General features: G+C 46.7%; 1 protein-coding gene across 4 annotated transcripts in view; it reads left to right on the top strand.

Annotated features, from left to right (window-relative positions):
* HELZ2 (helicase with zinc finger 2) overlaps positions 1-26,173 on the top strand; it is a 127,605-nt gene that overhangs the window by 100,778 nt on the left and 654 nt on the right. For all 4 annotated transcript variants that reach the window (XM_078651695.1, XM_078651698.1, XM_078651697.1 and 1 more), the window contains 8 exons: positions 15,673-15,840; positions 16,138-16,282; positions 16,476-16,592; positions 16,774-16,966; positions 20,125-20,259; positions 20,389-20,607; positions 22,581-22,737; positions 23,199-23,366. In XM_078651695.1, coding sequence (XP_078507821.1) covers positions 15,673-15,840; positions 16,138-16,282; positions 16,476-16,592; positions 16,774-16,966; positions 20,125-20,259; positions 20,389-20,607; positions 22,581-22,737; positions 23,199-23,366 — 1,302 coding nt within the window. The remainder of the gene's footprint in view (positions 1-15,672; positions 15,841-16,137; positions 16,283-16,475; positions 16,593-16,773; positions 16,967-20,124; positions 20,260-20,388; positions 20,608-22,580; positions 22,738-23,198; positions 23,367-26,173) is intronic.

Consider the following 26,173-nt stretch of genomic DNA (forward strand, 5'->3'; position numbering starts at 1 on the left):
CATGACCGCGATGTACTACATTCAAAAGCAGGGAGGCACCCACTCGCCACAGCTGTCTCATCTGGCTCAGAGCATGTGGAAGTGGGCCATTCAGAGGAACATTTTCCTCATGGCAGAGCACCTCCCGGGAAAGGACAATCAGATGGCGGATCTGCTCAGCAGATACAGCCATCAAATGCACGAGTGGGAGTTACACCCATCTGTACTCCACCCGTACTTCCAGCAGTGGGGTCATCCGGAGATAGACCTGTTTGCCACAAAAGAAAACGCAAAATGCCAACACTTTGCCGCCAGGTTCCCGCACCCACAGTCGCAGGGGAATGCGATATGGATGAACTGGTCAGGCAAATTTGCGTACGCTTTTCCGCCAGCCCCTCTGATACCGCTGGTGGCAAGAAAGCTAAGGCAGCACGCGATGACTCTCATCCTGGTTGCTCCAACGTGGGCTCGCCAAGCATGGTACACCACGTTCCTCGAACTCTCAGTGGTGCCGCATCAAAGACTGCGCCTCACGCCCAAACTTTTGACGCAGAACCATGGAGAAATTCAGCATCCAGATCCGCAACAGCTCAACCTGGCGATCTAGCTCCTGAAGTCCTAGAGTTTGGATACCTTAACCTACCTCCGGAATGCATGAACATCATCAAGGAGGCAAGGAAGCCAACTACCAGAGCATGCTATGCTGCGAAATGGAAGCGTTTTGTCATTTACTGTACAGCCAATGACATCAACCCGCTAGATGCATCTATCCCTGACATCATTTGCTATCTGTTGCATCTTTACAGGTGCAATCTAGCGTACACTTCCATTCGGATACATCTATCCGCCATAGCGGCTTATCTTCAGAACAGGCAGCGTCTCTCTGTCTTCAGAGTGCCTGCCATTAAAGCTTTCCTTGAAGGTCTGAAACGAGTCATTCCCCCAAGAACACCACCAGCTCCGGTGTGGAACCTCAATGTGGTCCTCACCAGACTTATGGGACCACCTTTTGAGCCACTGCACTCGTGTGAACTCCAGTTCCTAACGTGGAAAGTAGCTTTCCTAATAGCTATTACGTCACTGAGGCGTGTTAGTGAGCTGCAAGCGCTCACAATCCAAGAGCCTTTCATTCAGATACATCCAAATAGAGTAGTGCTACGCACTAACCCCAAATTCCTTCCGACGGTGGTGTCACAGTTTCATCTCAACCAAACTATTGACTTACCGGCATTCTTTCAAAACCCACAAACAGTGGCGGAAAGAATGCTCCATACCTTAGATGTACGGAGGGCGTTGATGTACTACATAGACAGGACACAACCCTTTAGGAAAACAAAACAACTTTTTGTTGCCTTCGCACCACAACACAAAGGCAACCCTATTTCCAAAGCAGGAATAGCCAGGTGGATTGTTAAGTGCATCCAAATATGTTATCAAAAGGCCAAGCGCACTCTAACGATACCCCCAAGGGCGCACTCCACACGCAAATTGGGGGCATCCATGGCTTTCCTAGGGAACATTCCTTTAGAGGACATTTGCAGAGCAGCCACGTGGGTTACACCACATACCTTTACAAAACACTACTGTGTTGATGTGCATTCCAAGCAGCAAGCTGCTGTAGGACAGGCTGTTCTCAAGACACTCTTTCAGGTTTCTGCAGCTGGCACGGGCAACCGCCGCTGATGGAGGGACTGCTATGTATTCTATGCTAAGATATGAATTTAGCAGCCCACATGCCTCGAACTGAATATGCTACTTACCAGTATGCATCTGTTCTTGGCATGTAGGGCTGCTAACATTCATATCGTCCACCCTCCTCCCCGGTGCCTGTTGCAGCTGCAGATATACTATTGTATTCAGTCATTAGCATGGACATCCTTTACACTTTTCACTCCATCTTCTGCCACAATGGCGAAAAACAATCTGGGGATGGAGCCGATGCCCATGCGCACTGTAGTCCAGGGGAGGAGCCACCTATCTCAGGATACTTCGAAGACTCTTCCAGGACAACAATGTGCGATCATCCGGACCCAACACTAGGCGGCGATCTAATGCTAAGATATGAATGTTAGCAGCCCTACATGCCAAGAACAGATGCATACTGGTAAGTAGCATATTCAATTTTCTCTATTTACATTTTTACTATACAATCTGACTGGAAGACGTTGGTTTCTCTTTGACAATAGTGAAATACCAACAGAAGAAATCTCCAAATTCGGCACGAAATATCAATATTATAGCCATTATTTTTCTGTTTGTTCCTTTGGCAATTTGCTGTCTGTTCTTATGAGTCTTTTAACTCTGGATGGCGACCGGTACAGCAATCCGCATTCTTCAGTAGTTTATTATAGGTATTAACTTGGATCCTGGCAACATGACCATACAGCCATGATTCAACCATATGACACAAGACCACATATTTTTACTCCACTTAAATACCATTCAAGACCACATAATTCAACTCCACCCAATTACAGTCTACTGAATACCACATAAATGCACCCTACATAATTCCACTGTATGCCACAAAACAATCCACATAAATACACCACACAATGCCACATAATTCCACTCAACATAATTTCACTCAATGCCACATTATTCCGTGCCAAAAAATTAAACTCTACAAAATTCCACTCCACATAATTCAACTACACAACACCATTTCACTGCACACCACATGTATCCAATTCATGACAAATAATTCCACATTGTGCTACAAAACACCACATAATTCCACTCGATTACATGCCACTCTCAGGGCACACAGTCCCACTCCACATAATTTCAGTACTCAATGCCACATCATTACTATCCACATAATTCCTTTACACACCTCCACACAACCCCACACAATTCCACACCATACAATTACACAATTCCAATCCAACCCACATAATTCCACTCAACACCACATACATCCACTACACTCCATTACACAAGGCTAAAATACATTGAACGTGCCAAATAACTCTCAAACGCAAAGCTATCCACACAATTCAACCCCACACATTTTCAGTCCATGTGACATAATTTGACACCAAACCACATAATCAATCTCAACAACACAATTACACAACACACCACATACATTCAATCCACACCACACAATTCCATAGCATGCCACAAAATTCAACAGAAACAATTGATGGACAGAATGCTGGACAATGCAAACATTCAGCCCCAGTCACAAGGATCTGGGTTAAATCCATCATTCTTTTGCTCACCACACCACCCCAGTTTGGACCCAGCCATATGCAAATTAGTCTTAACACTGTTACTTGTGGGAAAAGTCCAGCCCGAACTGCCAAGCCTGGTCCCCCCTGGACCGGAAACCAGCATCCTGGGACTGGTTTCAGGGCCTCACCCTTCATCAGCCAGGCTAACTTGAATCCAGTGGTGTAGTGAGCACGGGACCCACGTCTGGGCATACCCTTCCCACTTAGGGGGACAAATGCAAAAGAAACAATTGATGGACGGAATGCTGGACAATGCAAACATTCCTCCCAGTCAAAAGCATCTGGGTTAAATCCAGCAGCAGGGTCTAGACTGATATGCATATGGCTGGGTCCAAACTAGAAAGGCATGGTGAGTAAAAAAATGATGGATTTAGGCCCAGATCTCCGTACTGGGGTGAATGTATGACATTGTTCTGCATTCTGTCCATCAATTGTTCTTTTTGCATTTGTCACCCCGAGTGGGACTGGTATGCCCAGACGTGGGTCCCGATCTCTCGTGCCACTGGAGTCCAGCTATCCTGGCTGATGAGGGCTGAAAGCCCGAAACCGATCTTAGGATGCTTGTTTCCAGTCCAGGGAGGACCTGGCCTGGCAGTTCGGGCTGGATTGTTCCCATTGGGTGCAGGGTCAAGTCTGATTTGCATGTGGCTGGGTCCAAACTAGAAAGGCATGGTGAGCAAAAAAAAACGATGGATTTAGGCCCAGCTCTCTGTACTGGGGTGAATGTATGACCTTGTTCTGCATTCTGTTCATCAATTGTTCTTTTTACAAAATTCAACAGCACATTACTTACCACTCCACAACACAATACCATTCCACACAATCCCACTCCATATAATTCCAATACACTCAATACCACATATTAATACCCACACATATCCATATCACACCATGCCACATAAAACCACTACAGAAATCCACTCCACACCACACAATTCCACGCCACACAACTAACCCAATCCGACCCACAAAATTCCACTACACATCCCATACATACACTCCATAACACATAGGTAAAAGACGTTGCCATTTACAATGCTAAAATCTTCCATTCCTTTCTGTGACTCATGGACCAATCACAGATTGACAAAAGTTAAGTAGTATACGCCCACTGCTCGAGCTGTGATTGAGGTAATATTCCTCCCCACCCCTTCCCCTGAACCCGTCAATAGCACTTTTTTTTCTAGAAAAGCTGATAATTGGGCCCAGCTTCCTTCAGTTACTCTGTGTGCCCCCAAGAGCAGATCTTTCGATGTCCTACACCATGGGTCTTTCTGCAAAATGTGATACTAGATTTTTTTCTGACCTGTTTTGTCTACAGTGTGTGCGTGCATGCACATGTACATTCCAATTACACAATAAGTCTGTATATCACCTTGTATGGCACTGAGTGCGCCAGCCCATGCCTGCTCACTGAACCCCCACTGGCCCATTGGAGCCTGCACTCACCAAAAACACATGTTGTCACCTTGGGCATGACCCTGACCGTAGGGGTTCACAAGTTGCATTCCCTGGCTTCTTGCTCGCTCTCTTTTGACATTGTACATGGCACTCCATTGTGTTGCGCCTAGTTTTAAGCACCTGTATTAGTTCCCATTTTGAAACGGCTGCGCAGTTATCAATTATTGAACACCCCTTTGTGGAATGTCGCTATATATATATCTATATATATATATATATATATATATATATATATATATATATATATATATATATATATATATATATATATATATACACAACTACTCTACAGTCATTAGCTCTGTACTCCTGTGGTATATTAAAAAAACATTTTTGAAAATAATTGAGTCTGTCCAATGCACTACACTATATCTCACCATATACCTCTTGCAATATATCCTCTGCCTTCAGCCTCAGACTCACCACAAACCTCACTCTACTACTATGATCTCCAAAATAATCCCTATTAGACTACTCTCTCCTCTAGCCCTCCTTGCACCACCTCTATCTTCATGTTACTATTCAGATCTCCTAAACAACCCTGTCTAAACGCCTTCCAGCCAGCATGTATCCCTCCTTAGACCCATCGGAGACCTCCTTTTTCCCCCCAATCCACTTCTAGAAATACTTCTACCCTCAATCTCTTCTTTACTCATCCCAACCTTCCTCCAAACTATGATCTTTAAATGTACCTTTTCTTTGCCCTTCCATCTTCTATCCATCCATTATCCTTTTCAATCCAGCTAACACTCGTGTCAACCGGTCAAACAAATTCATATTTCCATATACTAATTCACCACTAACCCTTTTTGGGTTCCGGATTAACGTGCTACTTGCCGAAAAGCCATTGGACACCTCGCCAGGGGTAGTTAAGTGCTATATAAACACAATGACAACCAAACATATACATGCCATGTACAACACCTAGTGACATTTTCCCAACCTTACAGTTCACGGGCCTTAATCATTATTAACATCCATATTTATATTGTAAACAATATGGTTTATGATGTTTTTCTGCATCTACATGTGTAGTGGCTATTGTGTGTAATTGTTGATAATCATTTGAATGTAACACTCATTTTTGACAATTAATAACCATATGTTTGTGTACACGCCGAGAGCCATCAAATCTGCATACGTAGCACAAATGTGTGTACGTATTCCCCAGTTGTAATGTCATCACCATGTAAATTAGACCTGTGTACCTTAATGTTATAATTCTAGGACAATATTTCTATCCAGGTTGGGTATTTAAGCGTTGGCACGAAATGTGCACCTACTGTGCCACAGAAGTCCCCATTGACCTCTATACCATAGGTCTGCATCTACGTTATACAGAAAATCCATTCACATGTACACCCAACGTTGCACCAGTTGTACAACAAGGATGCGAAGCCACTTCCTAAGCATGCTTCGGCGGTAGACGAGTAATGCACATTAATACTGCTCCAGGTGTTTGCTTTCTTCGTCGGAAGTGTCAAGGGTACACCAGACATTTGCATCAATGGTGCTTCAGAAATTATGACTGCCAGAAGATCTTAACAGTGGTACACCAAAAAGTGGCATTTTATGCACACAGCGTACATCAACGGCACAGCAACAATCTCATCAGTTTCGTATTAAAAATATGCAGTGGTGCTACACCAGGCATTAACATTCTACACCTCTGGTGTTTAACAATGTTACACCAGAAAATAAACATCAGCGGTGTACCAGATGTGTGCATGTTTGATACTCCAGATAACCGCATGCTATTTCCCAAATATGTATCAATGGTACATCTGAAAATCGCATTACCCGCCTAAAGTGTGCATCATAGGAATACCAACACTTATTTTTTCACACCAGTGCATCAATGGTGTACTAATTAGATTTCACATCTTAAGTGTGCACCAAGTGTATACCAGAAATTAGATTTCATATAAGAATTATACCTCAAGGGTACACCAGAATTCCCGGCGCAGCGCACAATCACATGTACACATGACATGCTCATCAAAGATGCACGGGAAATGGGCGCTCACCGGAGTGTGGCTGCCCGCATCAAAATGACATGTGCATCCATTATACAAATACTTCTGTAGTAGGGGATCTCTGTGCATAGTCATAATCTAGCAAATAGTCCCGCTCATGTGCGGGGACCCCGGAGCAATCAAAAATAATCTCTTAAGCGGTCTTCTTTGCAGCAGTGCATAGACACTTAAGAGCGAATTAAAGACAGATAATGCAGCCTGTACATGCAAGGCTACACTGTCCAGTACTTCAACTAGAAATGCAAAGGATATTCCACCAATATCACATTTAAACCTGTCTGCCAGGCTTCACCATGGTAACCCCCCCCCCCCCTCACCAAATCCTTGGAATGATGGAGAGGAAGGACACGCCCCCGTAGGCTGCCATTGTGTGGCTTAAAAAGGGATACCGTGCCTTTAAGGAAACTTTCCAGAACTCTCCTTGTATCCCAGAATGCACAGCAACTCCCTCCACTTCCAGTTCTTTTTTCCGGCTCCTGCTAGCAGGACCCTGGAGTATTGAGCTCTCCTTTTTTTGTTTTTTTTCTACAAATTGTGCACTTTTAAAGTGTTGGTGTGTTCACTTGACGTGTTTTGCCCCTTCTCATATATGCTGGAGTTTCTCTGGTGTTTTGGCTGCTCTTTTTATCAAATAAGCCTGCCTTATTTGATAAATGTCCTGAGTGCTCCAGGCAAAAGAGAAAATCGGATTCTCACAGGGTTTGCATCCTGTGCCTGCCTTCTTCTCATGTTCCTGAGGAGTGTGATTTCTGTCTGCAGTTCCCTAAAAGGACCCTGAAGGAGAGGGAGAAGACCAGGATCCAAGGTTTGGAACCGAGAAGGCAGCAAGGACAAGGTGGGTCTGGGCATGAAAGGGCTCCTTCCTCTGCCTGTTCGCCGGCCTCTGGGGGGGCTCCCCAGTAAGGAAAAGGCCAGGAAATGCCACTGGTCTCCGTTGACGTCAATGGCCTCGGCGTCGAAAGGAATGACCACAGTCTGTTCCCTGTCTCCCCAGGGCTCTGGGTTGAAGCGACGTGGAGGGGACTGACGTCGAGACCTCCGACGAGGTCGAGGACTGATTCGTCGTTGAGCCATCGACGTCCAGAGAGGTCAAGACGCCGGCGCTCGCTGTCGAGGCGACACCGCCGGTCGACGTCGACACGCAAGTCAACGACGTCGAGACTAGGATCAGCGTCGAGACGGAGGTCGTCTATACCGAGAAGATCACTGTCGTCGAGGAGACGATCGACGTCGAGGCACCGACCGTCGTCGAGGGGACGCTCAGCGTCGAGGAGGAAGCCTAGACGTTCTAGGACCAGGACGGAGTTCCCTGCTTCAGCGAGCACACGGTCGCGGCGGCGCCGTCGCTCGTCTACGAGGGGTAGGGCCTCAAGATCACCCCCCTCTGGTCAGAAGAAGAAAAGGAGAGTGGGACAGTCTCCTGGCTCGGAGTACTCTCAAGTGTACTCACCCTCCAAACCGAGGTCGCCTACACCGCCTCCTTTGCCCGTGAATCCTCCTCCGCGGAACGCGACTCCTCCTCCACTGTCTCAACCTCCTACTCCACCACCTCCGGTTCCTCCTCACCGTCCTCCTCCAAGGTCTGCCTCGTTTCCTCATTTGCCGACGCCGCCTACGGGGCCTCCGCAACCTAGGCTCCCTGTTCGGCCTCCGCAGCGCCCTCCTTTCCGGCCCGCGGAACGTCCGAGGCCGCGGAGGTCGAGGTCTCGCTCAAGACGGAGGGATAGATCCAGGAGTCGCTCGTCCACGAAGTCCAGACGGTGCCGTAGGAGGGACATGTCTAGATCCCACCACACGGATTCGTCTAGTGCCAGGGACTACTCGCCGACCCTGACTGACTCACCTCGGACGAGGGTGTCCCCGATCGACGACATTGTCTCCTTCCAGGAGGTTTTGCTGTGAGGAACGGCTGAGCTGGGCATCACACTCACGGTGCCCGCGCCCCTAACTTCCGTCATCTTCGAGACCCTGCATAAGAAACAGTTGTCTCGCCCCTTGTTGCCGTTGGTGCCTGGGCTGGTGGAACCGGCCATGGAGCTCTTCCTCACCCCTGCGGTTACGAAATCCGCTCCTTCCAGGCTGCATAAGAAGTATCTGGCTTCTGACTCTGATCCGGCGTTCCTTCGCTTGGACCCTGCACTGGACTCAGTAATTGTGACGGCGGCGAGGAAGCAACACGCCACCACTCTGTCTTCGACAGTGACTCCTGACAAGGAGAGCCGCTGGATGGATTCGGCGGGCAGGAAGGTCTGTGGGACGCTGCCACGTCTATGAAGGACGCTAGTGCCTCAGCCTTGTTGGGATGTTATGATCCGTCCCTATGGGAGTCGCTCGCACGGTTCGTGGAACTTCTTCCCTGGGAGAACAGGGAGGATTTCCAAGAGATCATGAATGAAGGACTCATGGTCTCCAACCAAGTGATCGGCTCTGCTGCGGATTCCTCCCTCCTGGCAGCACACGGATACTGTCATGGGGTCGACCTGAGGCGCCACGCCTGGCTGCGTCTGACGTCCTTGAAGCCTGAGGTGCAGCAGAGGGTTGCCAATCTACCCTTTTCGGGCGAGACCCTTTTTGGGAAACATGCGGACGAGGAGATGGCCCGCATGAAGGCGGAGGCTGAGACCCTGACGGCTGTCTGGTTGGAAAAGCCGAAGGAACAGAAGACCTTCCGCTCGTTCCAGAGACGGTACGGGGCGCAAGGTAGAGGGAGAGGTGGAGAGGCTGGGCCGCAACAACAGCAGCAACCGTTCCAACGACGCCCGTTCCAAAAGCACCAGAGGGGCCGTGGTGGTCAGCAGTCGTCATCCGCAACCAAAGGCCCGGCTGGGTCTAGGCCCTGAGGTGCTTCTTCCCCCTCGTCCGTTACCCACTCCGGTGGGGGGAAGCATCCAACATTACCTGGCAGAGTGGATAAACATTGCTCAAGACAAGTGGGTGCTGAATATTGTTTGCAATGGATACAGTCTTCGGTTCACCAGTCCGCCTCCAGCAATTCCACCGGTTGCCTCGCAGTTCCAGCTACGCGAGCACCAGGCGGAGGCCGACACCCTGTTAAGAAAAAGGGCGATAGAAGATGTCCCTCTGTCTCAAAGGGGAAAGTGCCTTTACTCTTCCTTCTTCCTGGTGAGGAAGAAAGACCAGAACGAGTTCAGGCCCATTCTGGATTTGTGACAAGCACCAGATTTACCCACAGCTGCAAAGGGTAGACTGGCTTTGCGCGATAGATCTGCAAGATGCGTACTTCCATGTGCCCATTGCACGGAAAGGCCGGAAGTTCCTGCACTTCCTCGTCGGCACCAATCGCTATCAGTACACCGTACTACCGTTTGGACTGAAGTCTGCACCCAGGACGTTTTCGAAGTGCATGGCTGCGCACCTGCGAAAGAACAAGGTGTTTGTCCACCTGGACGACTGGTTGATAAAGGCCTCCACCTTCCAGGAAGCACAATTGCACTTAAACAGGACGGCTGTCCTGCTGAATCAGCTGGGGTTGCACATAAATATGTCCAAGTCTGTTCTGATCCCGGTCCAGTGCCTGCAGTACTTGGGAGCCTCCATCAATACGCTGTCAGCAAGCGTGTCTCCTTTGGAGGAGAGACGCTTATCACTCCTTCGGAAGGCTCAGGCTCTCATAGCTGCTCCATCTACAACAGTGAGGACGGTGCCTTCTCTACTGGGGTCGATGGCCTCTTGTATCTTCCTCACCCCACATGCGCGCCTGCACATGAGGCCGTTGCAGGAATGCTTGGAGGATCAATGGGACCAGAGGAAAGGGTGCTGGGACGGCAGGATCCAGTTGTCTCGTCATGCACAACAGTCCCTGAGAATGGAGGTGCTCAGCAGAGAATCTACTCAGGGGGGTTCCTTTCCACAAGGATATCCCGACTCAGACTATTGTGACGGATGCGTCTCTCCAGGGCTGGGGAGTGCATTCAGACCATCTACAAATCCAGGGAATGTCGTCTCCAGCAGAGTCCACGTATCACATCAATTTCCTGGAACTCAGAGCTGTTCACTTGGCATTGATGGCCTTTCATCCGTCCTGCCAGACCACCTCCTTGCTTGTACAGACAGACAATACAACCACAATGTATTACCTCAACAAGCAGGGGGGCTCAAGATCGCGCACACTGTCACAGGAAGCGCAGGCGATCTGGCACTGGCTGCTAGCCAGAGGACTGACGATAACGGCAACTCATCTGCCAGGGGTACAGAATGTTCAGGCGGACGCCCTCAGCAGACTGCTTCAGGAAAACCACAAGTGGGTCATAAACGACGAGGTGCTCGGTGACGTCTTCGCCATGTGGGGCACTCCAGACGTGAATCTGTTCGCCACCGCCGAAAACAGCAAATGCCGTGACTTCGCCTCGAGGTATTATCAGCCCGGGACTCTGGGGAACGCGTTATTGATCAGCTGGTCTAACAGCTTTCTGTACGCATTTCCACCCATTCCCCTGATTCCGGCGATGCTCATCAAGCTGGCCCAATCCCGGGCGCGGATGATCCTCATTGCTCCGGAATGGCCCAGGCAGTGGTGGTTCACGGACCTGCTTCATCGGTTGATCCTGCCTCATCGGCGGCTGCTGTGTCGGCCGGACCTTCTCACGAAGTTCGGGGGGGCAGATGGTGCACCCCAACCTCTCGTCATTGAGTTTGGCGGCACGGCTCCTGAGATAGTGCGATATGGCCACTTGAATCTTCCTGATGATTGCATGGACATATTGAAGGAGGCTAAGAGGCCATCTACTAGGACCTCTTATGCTTACAAATGGAAGAGATTCTGCATCTGGTGCATTTCTAAGCACTATGATCCGACGACCTGCAAGGAATATGTCATCCTTCCATACCTTCTGCATCTAGCTCAGTCTGGCCTTAATTTCCATTCCTTTAAGGTTCATCTGGCTGCCTTGACTGCGTACAGGAAATGCCCTTCGCAGACTTCCTTCTTCCAGATTCCTGTGATTAAGGATTTTTTGGAAGGGTTTAAGGTGTTCCCTCCTGTTCGGCTTCCTTTGCCTGCTTGGGAACTGAATGTGGTGCTGTCCAGGCTGATGAAGGAACCTTTCGAGCCTATTCACAAGGCTTCACTGCAGCACCTGTCTTGGAAGGCGGCGTTCCTCGTGGCCATTACACCGGCCCGCAGGGTGTGAGATTCAGGCATTGTGTTGCCAGGAACCTTATACTGTATTTCATGCTGCTAAGGTTGTTATGCGAAACACCCCCCCCCCCCCCCCTCCCTAAGTTCCCTCCCAAGGTGATTTCTGATTTTCATGTTAATCAGGCTATAAATTTACCGACTTTTTTCCAGAATCCTTCCCCTCCAGCGGAAAGGTCTCTTCATTCCCTGGATGTCAGAAGGGTGTTTAAATTCTATCTCTATAAAACCAAAGACATTCGCAGGTCCGACCAATTGTTTGTCAACTATGGGTCGGTTAGGACTGGTCTGGCTACTTCGAAACAGTCCATTTCTAGGTGGATTGTGTCTTGTATCCAGCTCTGTTATCAGAAAGCGAATAAGACTTTAGGGGGTAAGCATAAGGCTCATTCCATCAGGGGCAAAGCGGCTACAACAGATTTGCTTCGTAATGTTCCCATTGCTGAGATCTGCAAGGCTGCCACTTGGAAGTCGGTCCATACCTTTGCTAAGCATTACTGTCTGGACTCTGATGCCAGGGCAGATGCTCAGGTTGGGCTGGCTTCATTGAGAAATCTGTTTGCACAGTAGTGGTGTTGCCTTGTTTTCTCCACCGCCAGGTTATTTTTGGATGGGCTTGCCATTCTATTCACTAGATTATGACTATACACAGAGATCCCCCTACTACAGAAGGAGTAGTTTCTTACCTGTAACTCCAGTTCTGTAGTAGGGGTATCTCTGTTAGTCATAAGCGCCCGCCCTCCTCCCCGGTGGAGAAAAGGATAAAATGATGAATGCTACAGGTCTAGCTGTATACATCTCCAAAAAGAACTGAAAGTGGAGGGAGTTGCTGTGCATTCTGGGATACCAGGAGAGTTCTGGAAAGTTTCCTTAACCACTTAACTGCTAAGGCAATTGCCCCCCCCCGTGCTGATTTTACCTTAACTCCATTGTTCATGAAAAGGTCAGCTCGTCATAAGCACACGACCAGTGTACTGCATGACGAGCTGAGCTAGTCGTGAGCATCGAAGGGATTAAAGGCACGGTACCTTTTTAAGCCACATAATGGCAGCCTATGGGGGCTTGTCTGTCCTGTCCTTCCTCTCTATCATTCCAAGGATTTGGTGAAGGGGGAGCGGGGGGGGGGGATTGGGGAGTGTTTTCCATGGTGAAACCTGGCAGACAGGTTTAAATGTGATATTGGTGGAATATCCTTTGCATTTCTAGTTGAAGTACTGGACAGTGTAGCCTTGCATGTACAGGCTGCATTATCTGTCTTTAATTCTCTCTCGTGTCTATGCACTGCTGCAAAGAAGACAGCTTAAGAGATTATTTGTGATTGCTCCGGGGTCCCCGCTCATGAGCGGGACTATTCTCTAGATTATGACTATAACAGAGATACCCCTACTACAGAACTGGAGTTACAGGTAAGAAACGACTCCATCTCTTTGCTGTCGGGAGGGGTGATGTGCTTTGTCAATGGGTTTTGGGGGGGGATCTCACAACCCCCGTAACCCCCCCCCCATTTGGGAAGAGCTATAACCCCACCCCTAGGTTTAAGGTTTGGGACTGCTCACATAATCTCATTAACATACAGAAGTCATTCCTGCCCTCACCCCCTCCTCACATTTACAGTTCTCGTGCACTGACCGCCGACACTTCCTTTCTCAACTCGCGCAGAGTACTGCACACAGCCTTTCCTTCCCACCACACTTCTGCAGATCGATGCTTCATTAGACAAATCTGTCCCACTCATGCAACTTTAAGGAGCCTCTCTAATTTCTTACACAGGGGAAGCCTGCTGCCCCTCCTCTCCCATCCATGTCCCTGGTCTCCTCTCTTATGTCTGCTAATGGAGAGAAAGAAATGAGAAGAGAGAGAATTCCAGACTGAGAGAGGCTGCTGGAGGGAGTGCAGGTGGGTGGTTGGTGGTGGGGACTTCATTTATTCATAGATAGGGAGGACTTCCCGATCCCTTGTCTTGTGTACACCTCCTCCGGTGTTAGGGCATACTTTTCTGTGCAAGGGACCCTGACTGGTACTTATGAGGTCAGTGAACTTGCTTTCAGTTGCGGTGTTCAAGTGGTCTCTCCTTTTCAATCTGTTACTAGAATTTGTGTGGTCACAAGTGGTCTTCCTTTGTATCAATGACCCAATTTGGGTTATTGTTAGCCAGTCTTGTGCTCCTAGGTCTGCCCCACACCTGAGGAGGCTGAGATTAACTTCACTGTTACGCAGCCTTTATTTAGAGGTACAGTGCCTTCAAACCTCGCCACGTAGCCTTCTTTAGGTAGACAGATTTTGAGTATTGCTGGTGTTGTAGGAGCTCTCCACCTAAACTTGGAAACTACCCAGTTTTACAGCCTTGTTTTGCATAATTTATGTTGCAATCTAAGCTTGAGTGTTTTGTTTGACCTATACTGGGTGGCTCCTTGTGTCCAAGTAAAACTATGCTTCACTGACCACCTTTAGTGAGAGCAAAACGCATGTCAGGACTTGCTTTTATTCATTCCCAGTTGGCTTGAATAGTATTTTATTAATCTAAAGCTGTAATATTATTATTCCTGAAGTAGTAAAAAACGTTTGTAATTTTTCAGCTTGGCATGGATAACTCTGGCTAATCCTGTTCTTAAAGACTTTACTGCAAAACTGGCAAAATGCATAGTCCCTTTTCTAGCTTGACGTGGATAGCACTGTACTAATTCTATGCTAGAAAACTCTGCTAGCAATACAGACCTGTAAGGGGAACAGATTTAGTGTCGCTGGTGTAGGTGTGCCCTTACAAGAGCAACTCTCCACCATAACTTAAAAACGACCATAGACTTCTAGCCTTATTTTGCCGAATATATGCAAAACTCCAATTTTGTGTGTGTGTGTGTGTGTGTGTGTGTGTGTGTGTGTGTGTGTGTGTGTGTGTTTTATTTTTAGGTATGGCTGTGGAATTCGCTACTCCTTTTGCGGTCTTGTGCTTTGTCGAGTGCTAGTTTAATAGAGTGGACTATGTGGGAAGTAGGTTGGTGGTGTACATGCGATGGACTACTATGTTGCAGCAATTTTCAGCTACAATTAGGCATAGAGAAAGATTTTGGTTTGCATATACGTACTGTACTTGCCTTGCCATACTCGCCAGCATGTTTATTTTGTCATGTGTGGAGCTATCCCTCAAAGTACTCATCAACCCAATGTTGGGGAAAATATCACTGAAATGACTTGCTTAGATTGTTAGTGGGGTAGTGGAGAGGTAGTGATTAAGGCTCTTCAAACTAGTTTAATGACTTTGAGGAATGGTAAGGGTTTGAGGAGGGAATGCGAAGGGGTGATGATGGTTCCATTGAAGCATGAATCACAGGTCTGTACCATGGAGCAGCAAGTGGTGGAAGAACTGAGGTGTACATTGAGTGAGACACTGCATTTTCAGTATAAGGGCATAGGACTTGGAGTGGTTACTATAAGAGTTTGCTGAACAGAAGATTGAATGAGGTTGTGGGGGGTTTGGGGGGGGGGTGTTGCCTCTACATCAGTGTACCCTTTCAGGGGCTAATGGCCGTGTTCCATGAGTTTTGGATTTTGAAGAGCAGAAAGACCATTTGGGGTGGGGTGGAATAAATTGAAAGAAAGGCACTGGATGTTTGATGGTTTTAGGGGCAGGAGGCAAATACATGTGCACAAGCTAGTTAATTTCTGTCTTCCTGCTTTACTGGCCTATATACCGGGAGAGTCAGGACTATTTAATACTTTACCGGAAGTGTTCACACGTGGACTGCAGTATCAGACGAGTTGATTAAAAACATTTCTGCTGCTCATGATTATCCTCCCCTTCTAGGAACAGGGAAGACCTTTGTCGGTGTCCACATTGTGTACTGGTTTCACCAACTAAACCAAGAGTGCGAGCAGCATCAAGTGCCAGTTCCCCTGGCTAATGCAGATGGTCGTGCGAACAGAAGCATCCTCTACTGTGGCCCATCCAATAAATCTGTGGATGTTGTTGCTGGTAATTTCTTCATTCCTATATTCGAATAGCACTTGGTTGGATGAATGCCTGAAGTAGTGGAGTTGCTGTAGAGACTCCTAGCTTGGTTTGGGTTGGGAGTGATTACATTTATTTTTGGGGAAGGAGGTAGTCTAGTTTCATTAAACTTAGACATTGCTAATGCTGTTTAGTGTTGAAGGACTAGCCTAATATCCTTTGGGAAATGAGGAGAGCGAAGTAGTTTACTTTTGCAAAGGTTTTCAGAACAAAGTAGTTTACTTTTGCATTGTTTTTCTAATACTTATTCTCTCTTGCCAGAAATGCTATTGCCCATGAGAAGCGTAGTGCGCCCGCTGCGTGTTTATAGTGAGCAGATGGAAGTGGTTGACTACCCTTATCCTGGGAGCAGTATGCACTTGAGTTTCAAGTCCCTGCGTGATGGAAGGCCCCAGGAAGAGCTCAGGTAGGAGCGCTTTGTACACTGGTCATATCCACCTGGTCTCTGCCACTCGCATAAGAAGTAAAAGGAACAGGGCAGCATCCTTGTTCTTTTATCCATCAAATATTGTGCTCCAAGAATGCCTTCAGTTTCTTGTGAAATGTGCTTCCTCCTGTTGGGCATCAAAACATTCTTTCTTTTTTTATTCCTGGTGAAGGTCCATCACATTGCATCATCGAATCAGGATGCAAACCAATGAGTACCATAGTGAGATTCTGGAGTTTGACGCCAGGATACGGGCTCGGGAGGAGTTGTCTGAATATGATATTAAAGAGTAAGTCTTGATAACTGAATGAGAAACAGCAGAAGATTTCATGGCTCCACCCCTGTGTTGGCGCTTAGCAGTAACTTGTGATGGGGAAGGAGGGGACATTGAAGTGGGCGCACAAACTACAGTGCATATGTTTTTCATTGGAACGTTTTGTTACAATCTGTCTTTTCTCTTCAATCTATAGGTACAAATCACTACTAAGTGCAGCCCGTGAAGTGGAGCTGCAGCGCCATGATGTTATCCTATGCACATGCTGTACTGCTTCCAACAATTCCCTTTCCAAACTCAACATCACACAGATCCTGATTGACGAGTGTGGGATGTGCACAGAACCAGAAACCTTGATTCCACTGGTCAGCCACAAGAAGGCTGAGCAGGTATGTGTGCGCATTATACAGGGGAGTGGTAATGGAAGGAAGAAGGGGAGGGTGTGGCTTTGAATCTCGCATTATGAGGATTTTTCCCTCTCCCAAGCCTAAAGCTAGGTTTCAGTTGGAAGATTACATTCTGTTTTAGCGTACAGTTTCTGATGCTGGATAGAATACTAGTGATGGTCTGTCGACTTGGTCTCAAGTTCTTGCAATCCTGAGGTCTGGTAGAAGTCTATTACTTGCAGAATCTTCCCGTTTGAATTCACTGTCGTGAATTTGTTGGTGTTGCGTTTGTTGACATCTGTGAAGGCATGACAAAAAATATACCAACTATGTTACAGGTGCATATTTTCAGGTGTGGGATTAGAGCTTGGGGTCTAGTGGGAGGGAATGACTTGATTTGCTGTGTCGGCGTTTGTAGAATGGAGGAGGATGGGAGCAATTCTGACCGTTTAAGAGGTGCCCCTTATGGATAGTGTTCATTCTCCATGGGTTTTGTGGGTGTCCGTGCAAACCTCTCCATCCTCTTTTGCTCCCTCTTCCACCAGCACATATATACCTTTAACCTATGCACATTGTCCTAACACAGTTCATGCAACAATTTCGCCAAACTTTTATCCATAGGACAATAATAGCAAGCAAAATCTTTATTAGCATCAGCAGAAAGTAAAACAATATGCAACATGCTTTTTCAACCTTAACCATGCCATGTTTCTTTTAATATATGCTGAAAACGTGCAACACTATTTAATGTCCTGTTTCATTGCTGTCTTAAAAATTGACTATTTATCGACCTCTAAAAAATTAGAGGCAGTTTTATTAGAGCATATGAAAACTCCCCATGTCGCAGGTGCTAGGCCCAGCCACACAAGTTGGAACGTTGCGTGGTAGGAATTTTGTGGATCCTCACAGAATTTAAACTTTCCCTCACAGAAATATGGGGAAAATGTGATTTTAGCCAAAGTTTGGGGTTTGCAGGGCATTCTGGGTTAGAAAACATAGTGGTATCCAAGGAAGCTATACCACTCTGAATTATTCTGGGTCTTGAGGTTTTAGAAATGCCCAGGCATCGTAGGATTCCTCAGTGCTGGCTGACCCATAGCCCAAATTGTGCAGCTATTCGCCATGGCAATTGAGAGGAAATTGGGATTTACCCTACTCTGCCGGCGCAAATGTCAAAGTTACACCCCAAATAATCCAAATTTCTCCTCGCTTGCCATGGGGATGCTCTAGGCCCAAGTGGGTAAAAAGACTGGCCTTTTCTGGGGTGGACTTCGCCCGGAGCCTGAATAGGAAGCCCTCTGCCACTTTTTTGTTTGGGTTTTTGTAAAACCATTTTTCTGGTGTCTGGCATTTTGCCGGCATCTCCCCTATAGGGGACAGAATGGGGTAAAACCCAGGTCGGAAGAAAGACCAATGCACCATTATTAGTGGGGACATGGCCCAATACCTGGGCGAGCTACCCACACACTTTTCTTTTTTTTTGTTGGTTTGTTTTTTGGACAGTTTTTCCCTAGTGTCTTAATGGGCTTACTGTGGATGGGCAGAAACACTGAATTGTCTCCTTTGGGGTGTGCACTTGCCCATGCCAGTGTGGGCTGCTATACGTGTTAGCTTGTGCCACCACTAGGAGGGTGGGTAACACAGGGCCATATCCACATGGGCTACCTTCCTTCCTCACCCTAAGGTATCCCTGGTGTCTTTTAGTTGGTGGTTCCCTGCTTGGGGATTATGGTCTCAGTGCACTTCCTAAGTAGGGATCCACTTGGTAGTTAGTGATACTTCTAGAAAAGTGACGTTGTCCCCTATCCAGAAGTACCTCTCCCTTACAGCTCAGTACTCGGGGCGTCAGAGTTATGCATCACAGTAGACCAAAAAAGCTAATTTTGGACATGAGAACCTTTTTTTTAATCCTGTTCTGGATTTATTTTTAAGAAAAACAAACGAAAAATCCTTATGGTGTGAACAAAATGGTCCGTTCTAGCAGAGTGCCCCGGAGAGGCAATGGGCATTTGCGCCTGCTTTGCATGCCCCCAAGTCACTTTAACATTACAGAAGAGGCTCACATAAAGCTATCACCAGAGGTTGTTCCCTCGTTTGAATTCCTTTACCTCTGCGCTGTATTATAGATGCGGACGCAGAAGCAAAGAAGCTGTCAGGAGGTGCACTGATAGTGCGCCACCTAAAAGGTGATGCACTGTCAGTGTGCCCCTGATGGCAGCCCTCTAGAGGAGGGAATGGGGGTCTTATGGACCCCAGCCATCCCCTTGCAATTGGGTGCAGTCACTCACTGCACCCGCATTCAAGGGGATCTCTGATTCCCCCCTTCAAAGTACAAGAGAGTTGCCGCCTGCACAGTGAGCTCCGTTTTTCACGTGAATGCGCTGCCCTCGGGGCAGCATGAGTTTGCCCACATTCATTATAATGCGGCACATTTAACTGGTTCGCACTGAGTGCACCTTTTGAAAGGTGCGCCAAGCACGAACTAGGAAATTGCACCACATAAGGAATACAGCCCCAGAAAGATTTTCTGAAGCACTGTGGTGAATGAACAGTTCATAAATGGTTCATCCACCACAGGAAAGCAGTTGATGTATAATGACCGTATCCTTTCTAGATGTAAAATAGTCCATCATGCATTGCCATGCAGTCTGCGCACTAGAGGCGGAATGATAATCCAAGTAGCCATGAGCAGGAAGTGCTAAGGCATTATTCCTTTGGGAGGCGCAAAATCCTACTCTATGTATATGTTTAAGTATTCTTAAGAATGTGTCTTGCAGACAGCTGTGTAAAGCCATCAAAAGCTCAACATATTGCAGGTTACGTGTATTCCGCTCTGCTGTGGTTAGGTTGATGGGTTGGGTTTGGTTTGTTAAATTTTAATACTTGCTAAAAGTTTCTGGAATGCAGTCTTGGGTGACGTAGTGATTTCTCCTTTAGGGTTGCCTAGTTGGTGGGATACACTCATCAAGTTGTCCCAAATTTCTGGTTGGATTCTATAGTAATGGATTCACTGTTCAAGATTTGTCAGATTGATTGGTGGGTGGCTCTCTTTGATGGGAGAGGGGGCAAAGGGCCATGATAGATTTTTGAAAGTGTTTCTGTTTAAATTCTTAATTTGTAATGTGGCTGACTGATTTTGTGGTGGTTGTCTTTCTTTTTAGGTTGTTTTACTGGGGGACCATAAGCAGCTTCGTCCAGTTGTGAATAATGATTTCTGTTGTAGGCTGGGGATGGAAAGGTCACTCTTTGAACGCTATGGTATCCAGGCTGGGATGCTTGACATTCAGTATCGCATGGTAAGGAAGGCCTCTTTTCTCTTGTTTTTATTGCAATGCATGAAACAGTTTCATGATGCTTTCTGGACACAAATCATGCTTGGTTTTTGCCGTGAAGCTGGTCATCTATACTTGTTCTCCCTTCAACAGCATAAGGACATTTGCACCTTCCCTTCGAGAGAGTTTTATGAAGGCCGGTTGAAAACCTGGGATCAGCTGATCCGACGCCCTAGTGCCTTTTACCATGCCAAGAAGGCATGCTGTCCCATTATCTTTGGCCACGTGGAAGGGAAAGAGCAGAGCCTTGTTGTGTCTACTAACGAAGGCAACGAAAACTCCAAGGCCAACATGGAGGAAGCGGCACAAGCGGTGAGTGTCTCTCAGATTACAAGAAAATAGACCAGTGTTCAAGCTGCCATATAATGTATTGTACTCAGCCTGGTACAATTCTATCGTATCTTTACCAATATAAGCAATGAATATTCTGGGTGGGTTCAGGAGGGAACGTTTGGGTGTTTGAGATGTTGGTGGGATGATTTGTACATATGTATTAATGAGCCAACACACCTTCTGCGGGAAGGAGTGATTTTTGTGCAACCCAGTGGTTATTGGTCACACAAGTCGCTCGGGGTTTCCTCTCTGAGACGGCAGAGAGAGCGGCGGAAGGGCTAGTGCAAGTGGTAAACTAGATAGCAGGTTGTCCCTGGATTTCCTTTGCTGTGTTTCGTTGGTTTCTAGGCAGAATCGGCATAGCAAGGAAAAAGGCAGTGGGTGAGTTTAAAAAACACTTGAGAAACTGGTTTTGCAGAGGAGCTGATGTGGATTCTCCTCATCCCAGACTGCGGTTTCAGAGCATCTACCTAGAGAACAAAAGCAACCTGATGCATGTGCACGCAGACCGCTGTAGTCAACAAGTCATAACAGTGTGATTGTTCCTAAATTCCTGAAGGCAAGGTGGGGGAGGCAGAGCCTTTTCGATGCCGCAGCCGAGCTCTGAAACTTCCTCTCTAGTTGCATCACTAGCACAAGGGCTCTGCAATTCTAGAACTGGGACTCCCGCTAACCATACTTCTTTTCAGCACAAAACATCGTCAGCGCCTTGACACCTCTGGGCATTTGTTCGCACTCCTGTAAATCCTCCATTTCATCTTCATTTCACTTCACGTGCCCCCCTATTGACAGTTTCCTCTACTCATAGGCCTACAGTATCAAACATACACACTGCCCCTACCCAGTGCTTTGCTGTTAACCTGCTAGTCCACTAGAGGTGCTCTGTGATCTGGACTATAGTTTGAGTAATCTGGGGCAAAACAGAAGACTGGTGACTAGGGCAGCAGAGTGGCTTACCCAAGCCATGCAGCATCTATTAATTACAACCTGAGCTAGGTTCATCCTCCGTTTGGGACACAGCCAGGCTTTTTCATCCAGTGTCTGATTTCAGACGATGGTGGCCATTTCCATAGTACGTATCATTTTACAAATCTGGAAATAAAATGATTAGTTTAAGTGCTTGTGCTTCCCAGGGTAGTTTATGGTTTGTTGCCCCTATGGTCTACTATGATGAGTCCTCTTATCATAATCTAGCATGTTGCACCACCTTGTGAAGCTCAGCATTTGATGATGATGGCGTAGACTGTTTGCTTTACACCACTTCTTCCTTAACTGGCTGTGGGTGATTAGACTGCTGAATTATTCACAATGTTACATATTTAAATTCACTTTAAGTGGCCCAGATGCTTAATCGGGTATCAGCGAGGCTTCTATTTGCCTCATTTTGTAAGCAAAATGGCTTATTTAATAATTGTGGGTGTTCTTGTGCTTGGTTATTTAAAATGACGCACATATGTGTATGTTCAGGTCCTATTATTGTTAGCTAAAGAAAAGTTATTGCAAGCGTGAAAATAAAGGATCCCAATTATCAATTCTGTATTTTCAATGGATAAATGAAATATGCAGATTTAATAATCTGTACTTTCGTCAGCAAGTACTCCAGTGCTTGTACCCATGTGGTTGTACTCCATAAGCCCATATACAAAAGTCGTTGTGGTGAATCAAGGGATGCAAAAGCAAACTAGGTTCTCTTGCAAAACTCTGTTGAAGGTGTCGGGGGTTGGCGATGCACTGGTTTGTAATCCCATCAAAGCATGACGTTGTAGAAGATGGACTTAAACTTTAATTGTGACATGCATTTAAAATCTTATTTAAGGCTGTAAAATCAGTTGAAGGGCCAAAAACTGTTAAGACTCATGGTCTTAGTTGTTGCAAGCCCTTAGCGATGGCTACACTGCCTTGAATTGGTTTGGAAGTGTTATGCTTACGCAAATCTCCCGTTACTGATGTAGGTGCGGATAGCAAAGCAGCTGACCCTTGACCGCAGCATCCATGCCAACAATATCGCCATTCTTACTCCATACAATGCCCAAGTGGGTGAAATCAGCAAACTCCTGCGGAAAGAAGGCATTCGTGGCATCAACGTCAGCACCATCATGAAGAGCCAAGGTGATGTTTGCTAGACAGTCGCGTGGTTACAATTTCCAGTGGTTGGTAGAGTCACACAAGTAGATTGGGTTAGGTGGGTGGCGAGGGCAAGGGAAGCATCTGGGGTTTAGTAGTGTCAGATAGTACCCTTGGGTAGTCTGGAGGTGTTCTTCTGAGTGACTGATGGGTAGGCATACAGAGAACTTTCAACATCAACCAGATGCTGGCTGAAGTTGAGACATGAGGTATCAAGCTGCTTGAGTACGATTATGACTTTTTACCTGATCTATTCGGCTCCTTTGATTATTTGTTGAAGGTAGCTTTTGTGAGTGTGCAGCACTGTGAGTGTGTTGCACGTTTTATCTGTAGAACATGACTTGTGTTGCCTGCAATATTGAGCAGCAGTTTTTCGCCTGATTGCATGCAGTGAGGTTTCTGCTGGGATTGTGTTCTGATTGTATTATTGTGTTGGTTATTTGCAGGCAATGAGTGGCGATATGTCATTCTGTCCACTGTGCGGTCCTGCTCTCAGCATGAAACCGATGTTAAGCCCACCAAAAGCTGGCTGAATAGAAACCTTGGATTTGTCACGGACCCGAACCAGGTCAACGTCGCTATTACCCGAGCCCAGGAGGGACTGTGCATCCTTGGTAAGTACACTATTGAGGCACCCGAGTGCCAGAGAGGGGTAGACAGTGCTAATGGTGCTGTTTTTGCCTGATAAACGTGCATACCCCTGTCATCTAGTGGTAGGGCCCAGAAAAGAATCTTGTTGTTTTTAGTTAAGGTAACTGACCTTTGAACTCTGACACAGTCACTATAACTAGTGATGAGGTTGACCCAACATCCACGGTTTAGGCAATATCATCATGTCGGGATTTGTTTTGGAAAGGCAGACACTGTAGAGACAAACATTCTCATCAGTGACTGAACCATCTTCATTGGTGGTTGGTGTTTGACGTCCAAACTCTGCACGTAAGAGCGGCATACATTCACTTGCAAGTGTGACCACTTTGCGGCTTTCTTCAATTTGTTTTCAGAGTTTGAGATTAGAGGAACGCCATTAAAGTTTTAACTAAAGAATTGTCGTCAATGTCCATGGGTAGACTGGCAGCAATTGTGTACGTTAAGGCTTCATCTGTATCACGAAGATCGTGTCATGTTTGAGTGCAGCTTCTTCCAAGATCTTAAGTGAAAAGAGCAAAAGGCTGGATAATTTGCATGCTGATGTATATAGAGATGCCTGTCTGAAGGTGTGGTGCAAGATACAATCCTGTGCTGCAAAGCTGAAACCTCCGATGTCAAAGAAATTGATTCTGCCCAAAGTCGCTACATTATGGATTTGGAAGAGCAGGAACAAGATCAGGCGACGGACCTGCCCAGAATTCGCCCAACTGTTATTTTAGCTTTAACTAAGGATATGAAACCAGCAATCCATTCACGATGATTAAACATTGGAATATACATTTCTTTAGAACTCCGACACACTTGCCATTTTCTACTGTCTCCCTCAAAACCAAGCCAAAGTTGGTATATCCGATCTCCTTCCACTCCTTTCTGTGCAGAAAACTGCTCCTTAATCTCCTATGGAAAAGACAATGCCGCTTCCAGCAGAGCAAGCTGCTTGACCTCCAGCCAAAAGGAAGTGCAGTTGGTGCCAAAAATTGACTCTGCAACTGCAGCTTTTACCTTAGAGGAAATGTCAATGTTTTTTGAAGCTGGAAAAATCCTCACACGGAAAAACTAAAAAAGCTATAAACTCAAAGGCCATGGGTTTTATGGACAGGGACAACTTGCGCTCAACATAAGTTCCTGACAGCTTGTTAGCTTACAGACAAAGTTACCATTGGTGCCACAGGAAAAAGGGAAACCCTCTGAACCCTTTACAAGGTGTCAAGAACAACACCTGGACTATAAATAACACAAATTCCTAGGCACACAACATATCAATTCATTCGTATTTTGAACAGTAATCCAATAGATAGAGTCCTAGAAAATAATATTTCGCTTCTTCTGTTGGCGTATAATGTAAAACCACTTGACCGGTGATAATTCCAACCCGTGAATCCGGCGTTCTGTCTGCACGAGTACCAACGACGTATGTGGCGGAGGCCACATACGTCGTTGGTACTCGTGCAGACAGAATCGCGGCTTGGTGCACATCAAGGTCCAGGGACATACGGACCCTCTATCGGGATTCGACGAATAGGGTTTTTCGAGATAAACTATCTTACCAACCGTGGAGCTTCTATATATATATATACTAACGATTGGATTATACCGATCTACTGCATTTTTCTATGCACCACGGATACGGCCACCTTTGATGTTACACGAACCCCTTTTTTCTAGTCATTGAAGATATATTGAATGAGCTTCATCAATTGAACGTGCAATACACCCTTACCGGGTTGGAATTATCACCGGTCAAGTGGTTTTACATTATACGCCATCATTTCAAGAAAGCCCTGAAGAGTCAGAGCAATCTGTACTCTGACGAAACACGTGTCGGCTGGCGTAAGGTCTTTTGGGCAATAAAGAACTACAATTGCTCAAACAGAAGAAGCAAAACTAAAAAAGCTGTTTGTTGAAGAAACTCTAGTTGCATAAACCAGGGAATGTACCCAGAACTCAACTCTTTAGAAGCCTTACTTTATACACAAACAGCATTACACTCTTGAACAGAAAAATGAGCCATCGTATGATGTGGATACTACTAGCTGGATCCTGTGAATCCTTACAGGACCATCCAGATGACTCGAAGGGACCTGCCTATAGTTCCAGTGAAGAAAAAAATGGATATGAAAGCATTTTTAGACTAATTTTTTCCTTGAAGGAGCCTCCCTATAGTTCCAGTGAAGGAGAAAATGGATACAAGAGCATTTTTAGACAGATTGCTTCCTTAAAAGATTGCAACTTGTTGTCTACTCATAAAAAATTATGTGGACTTTGACCAGGGCTGGGATCTCATATTCATGGGGTGGCTCATAAACAGTGGGTGCATTTAGCTGCCCTGTGCCAGTTTCATATTCGGGTATCGTTGATATGGGTGCATGTAACTTTCTCTCTGCTCCACGTGTATCCCTGTATTTTTATTGTTTTACTGAGACACTGGTATTCTCTGCCATGCAAATGTCTCACAAGAGCCTCTTTATAGAGAGCAGGAACGCAGGCATGAGCGTTTGGATGTGTTGCCTATCACCGCCCCGTTCCCACCATTACACCACCAATATGACACAGCCTCCCTCCCCCCCCCTCCCTCTCCCCCCTCCCTCTCCCCCCTCCCTCTCCCCCCTCCCTCTCCCCCCTCCCTCTCCCCCTCCCTCTCCCCCTCCCTCCCCCTCTCCCTCTCCCTCTCCCTCTCCCTCTCCCCCTCTCCCTCTCTCCCTCTCCCTCTCCCACTCCCTCTCCCTCTCTCTCACCCCCCCCCCCTCTCTCGATCTCACCCCCCCCCCCC

The sequence above is a fragment of the Lissotriton helveticus genome, chromosome 7, assembly GCF_964261635.1.
Source record: "Lissotriton helveticus chromosome 7, aLisHel1.1, whole genome shotgun sequence".
Taxonomy (NCBI): Eukaryota; Metazoa; Chordata; class Amphibia; order Caudata; family Salamandridae; genus Lissotriton; species Lissotriton helveticus.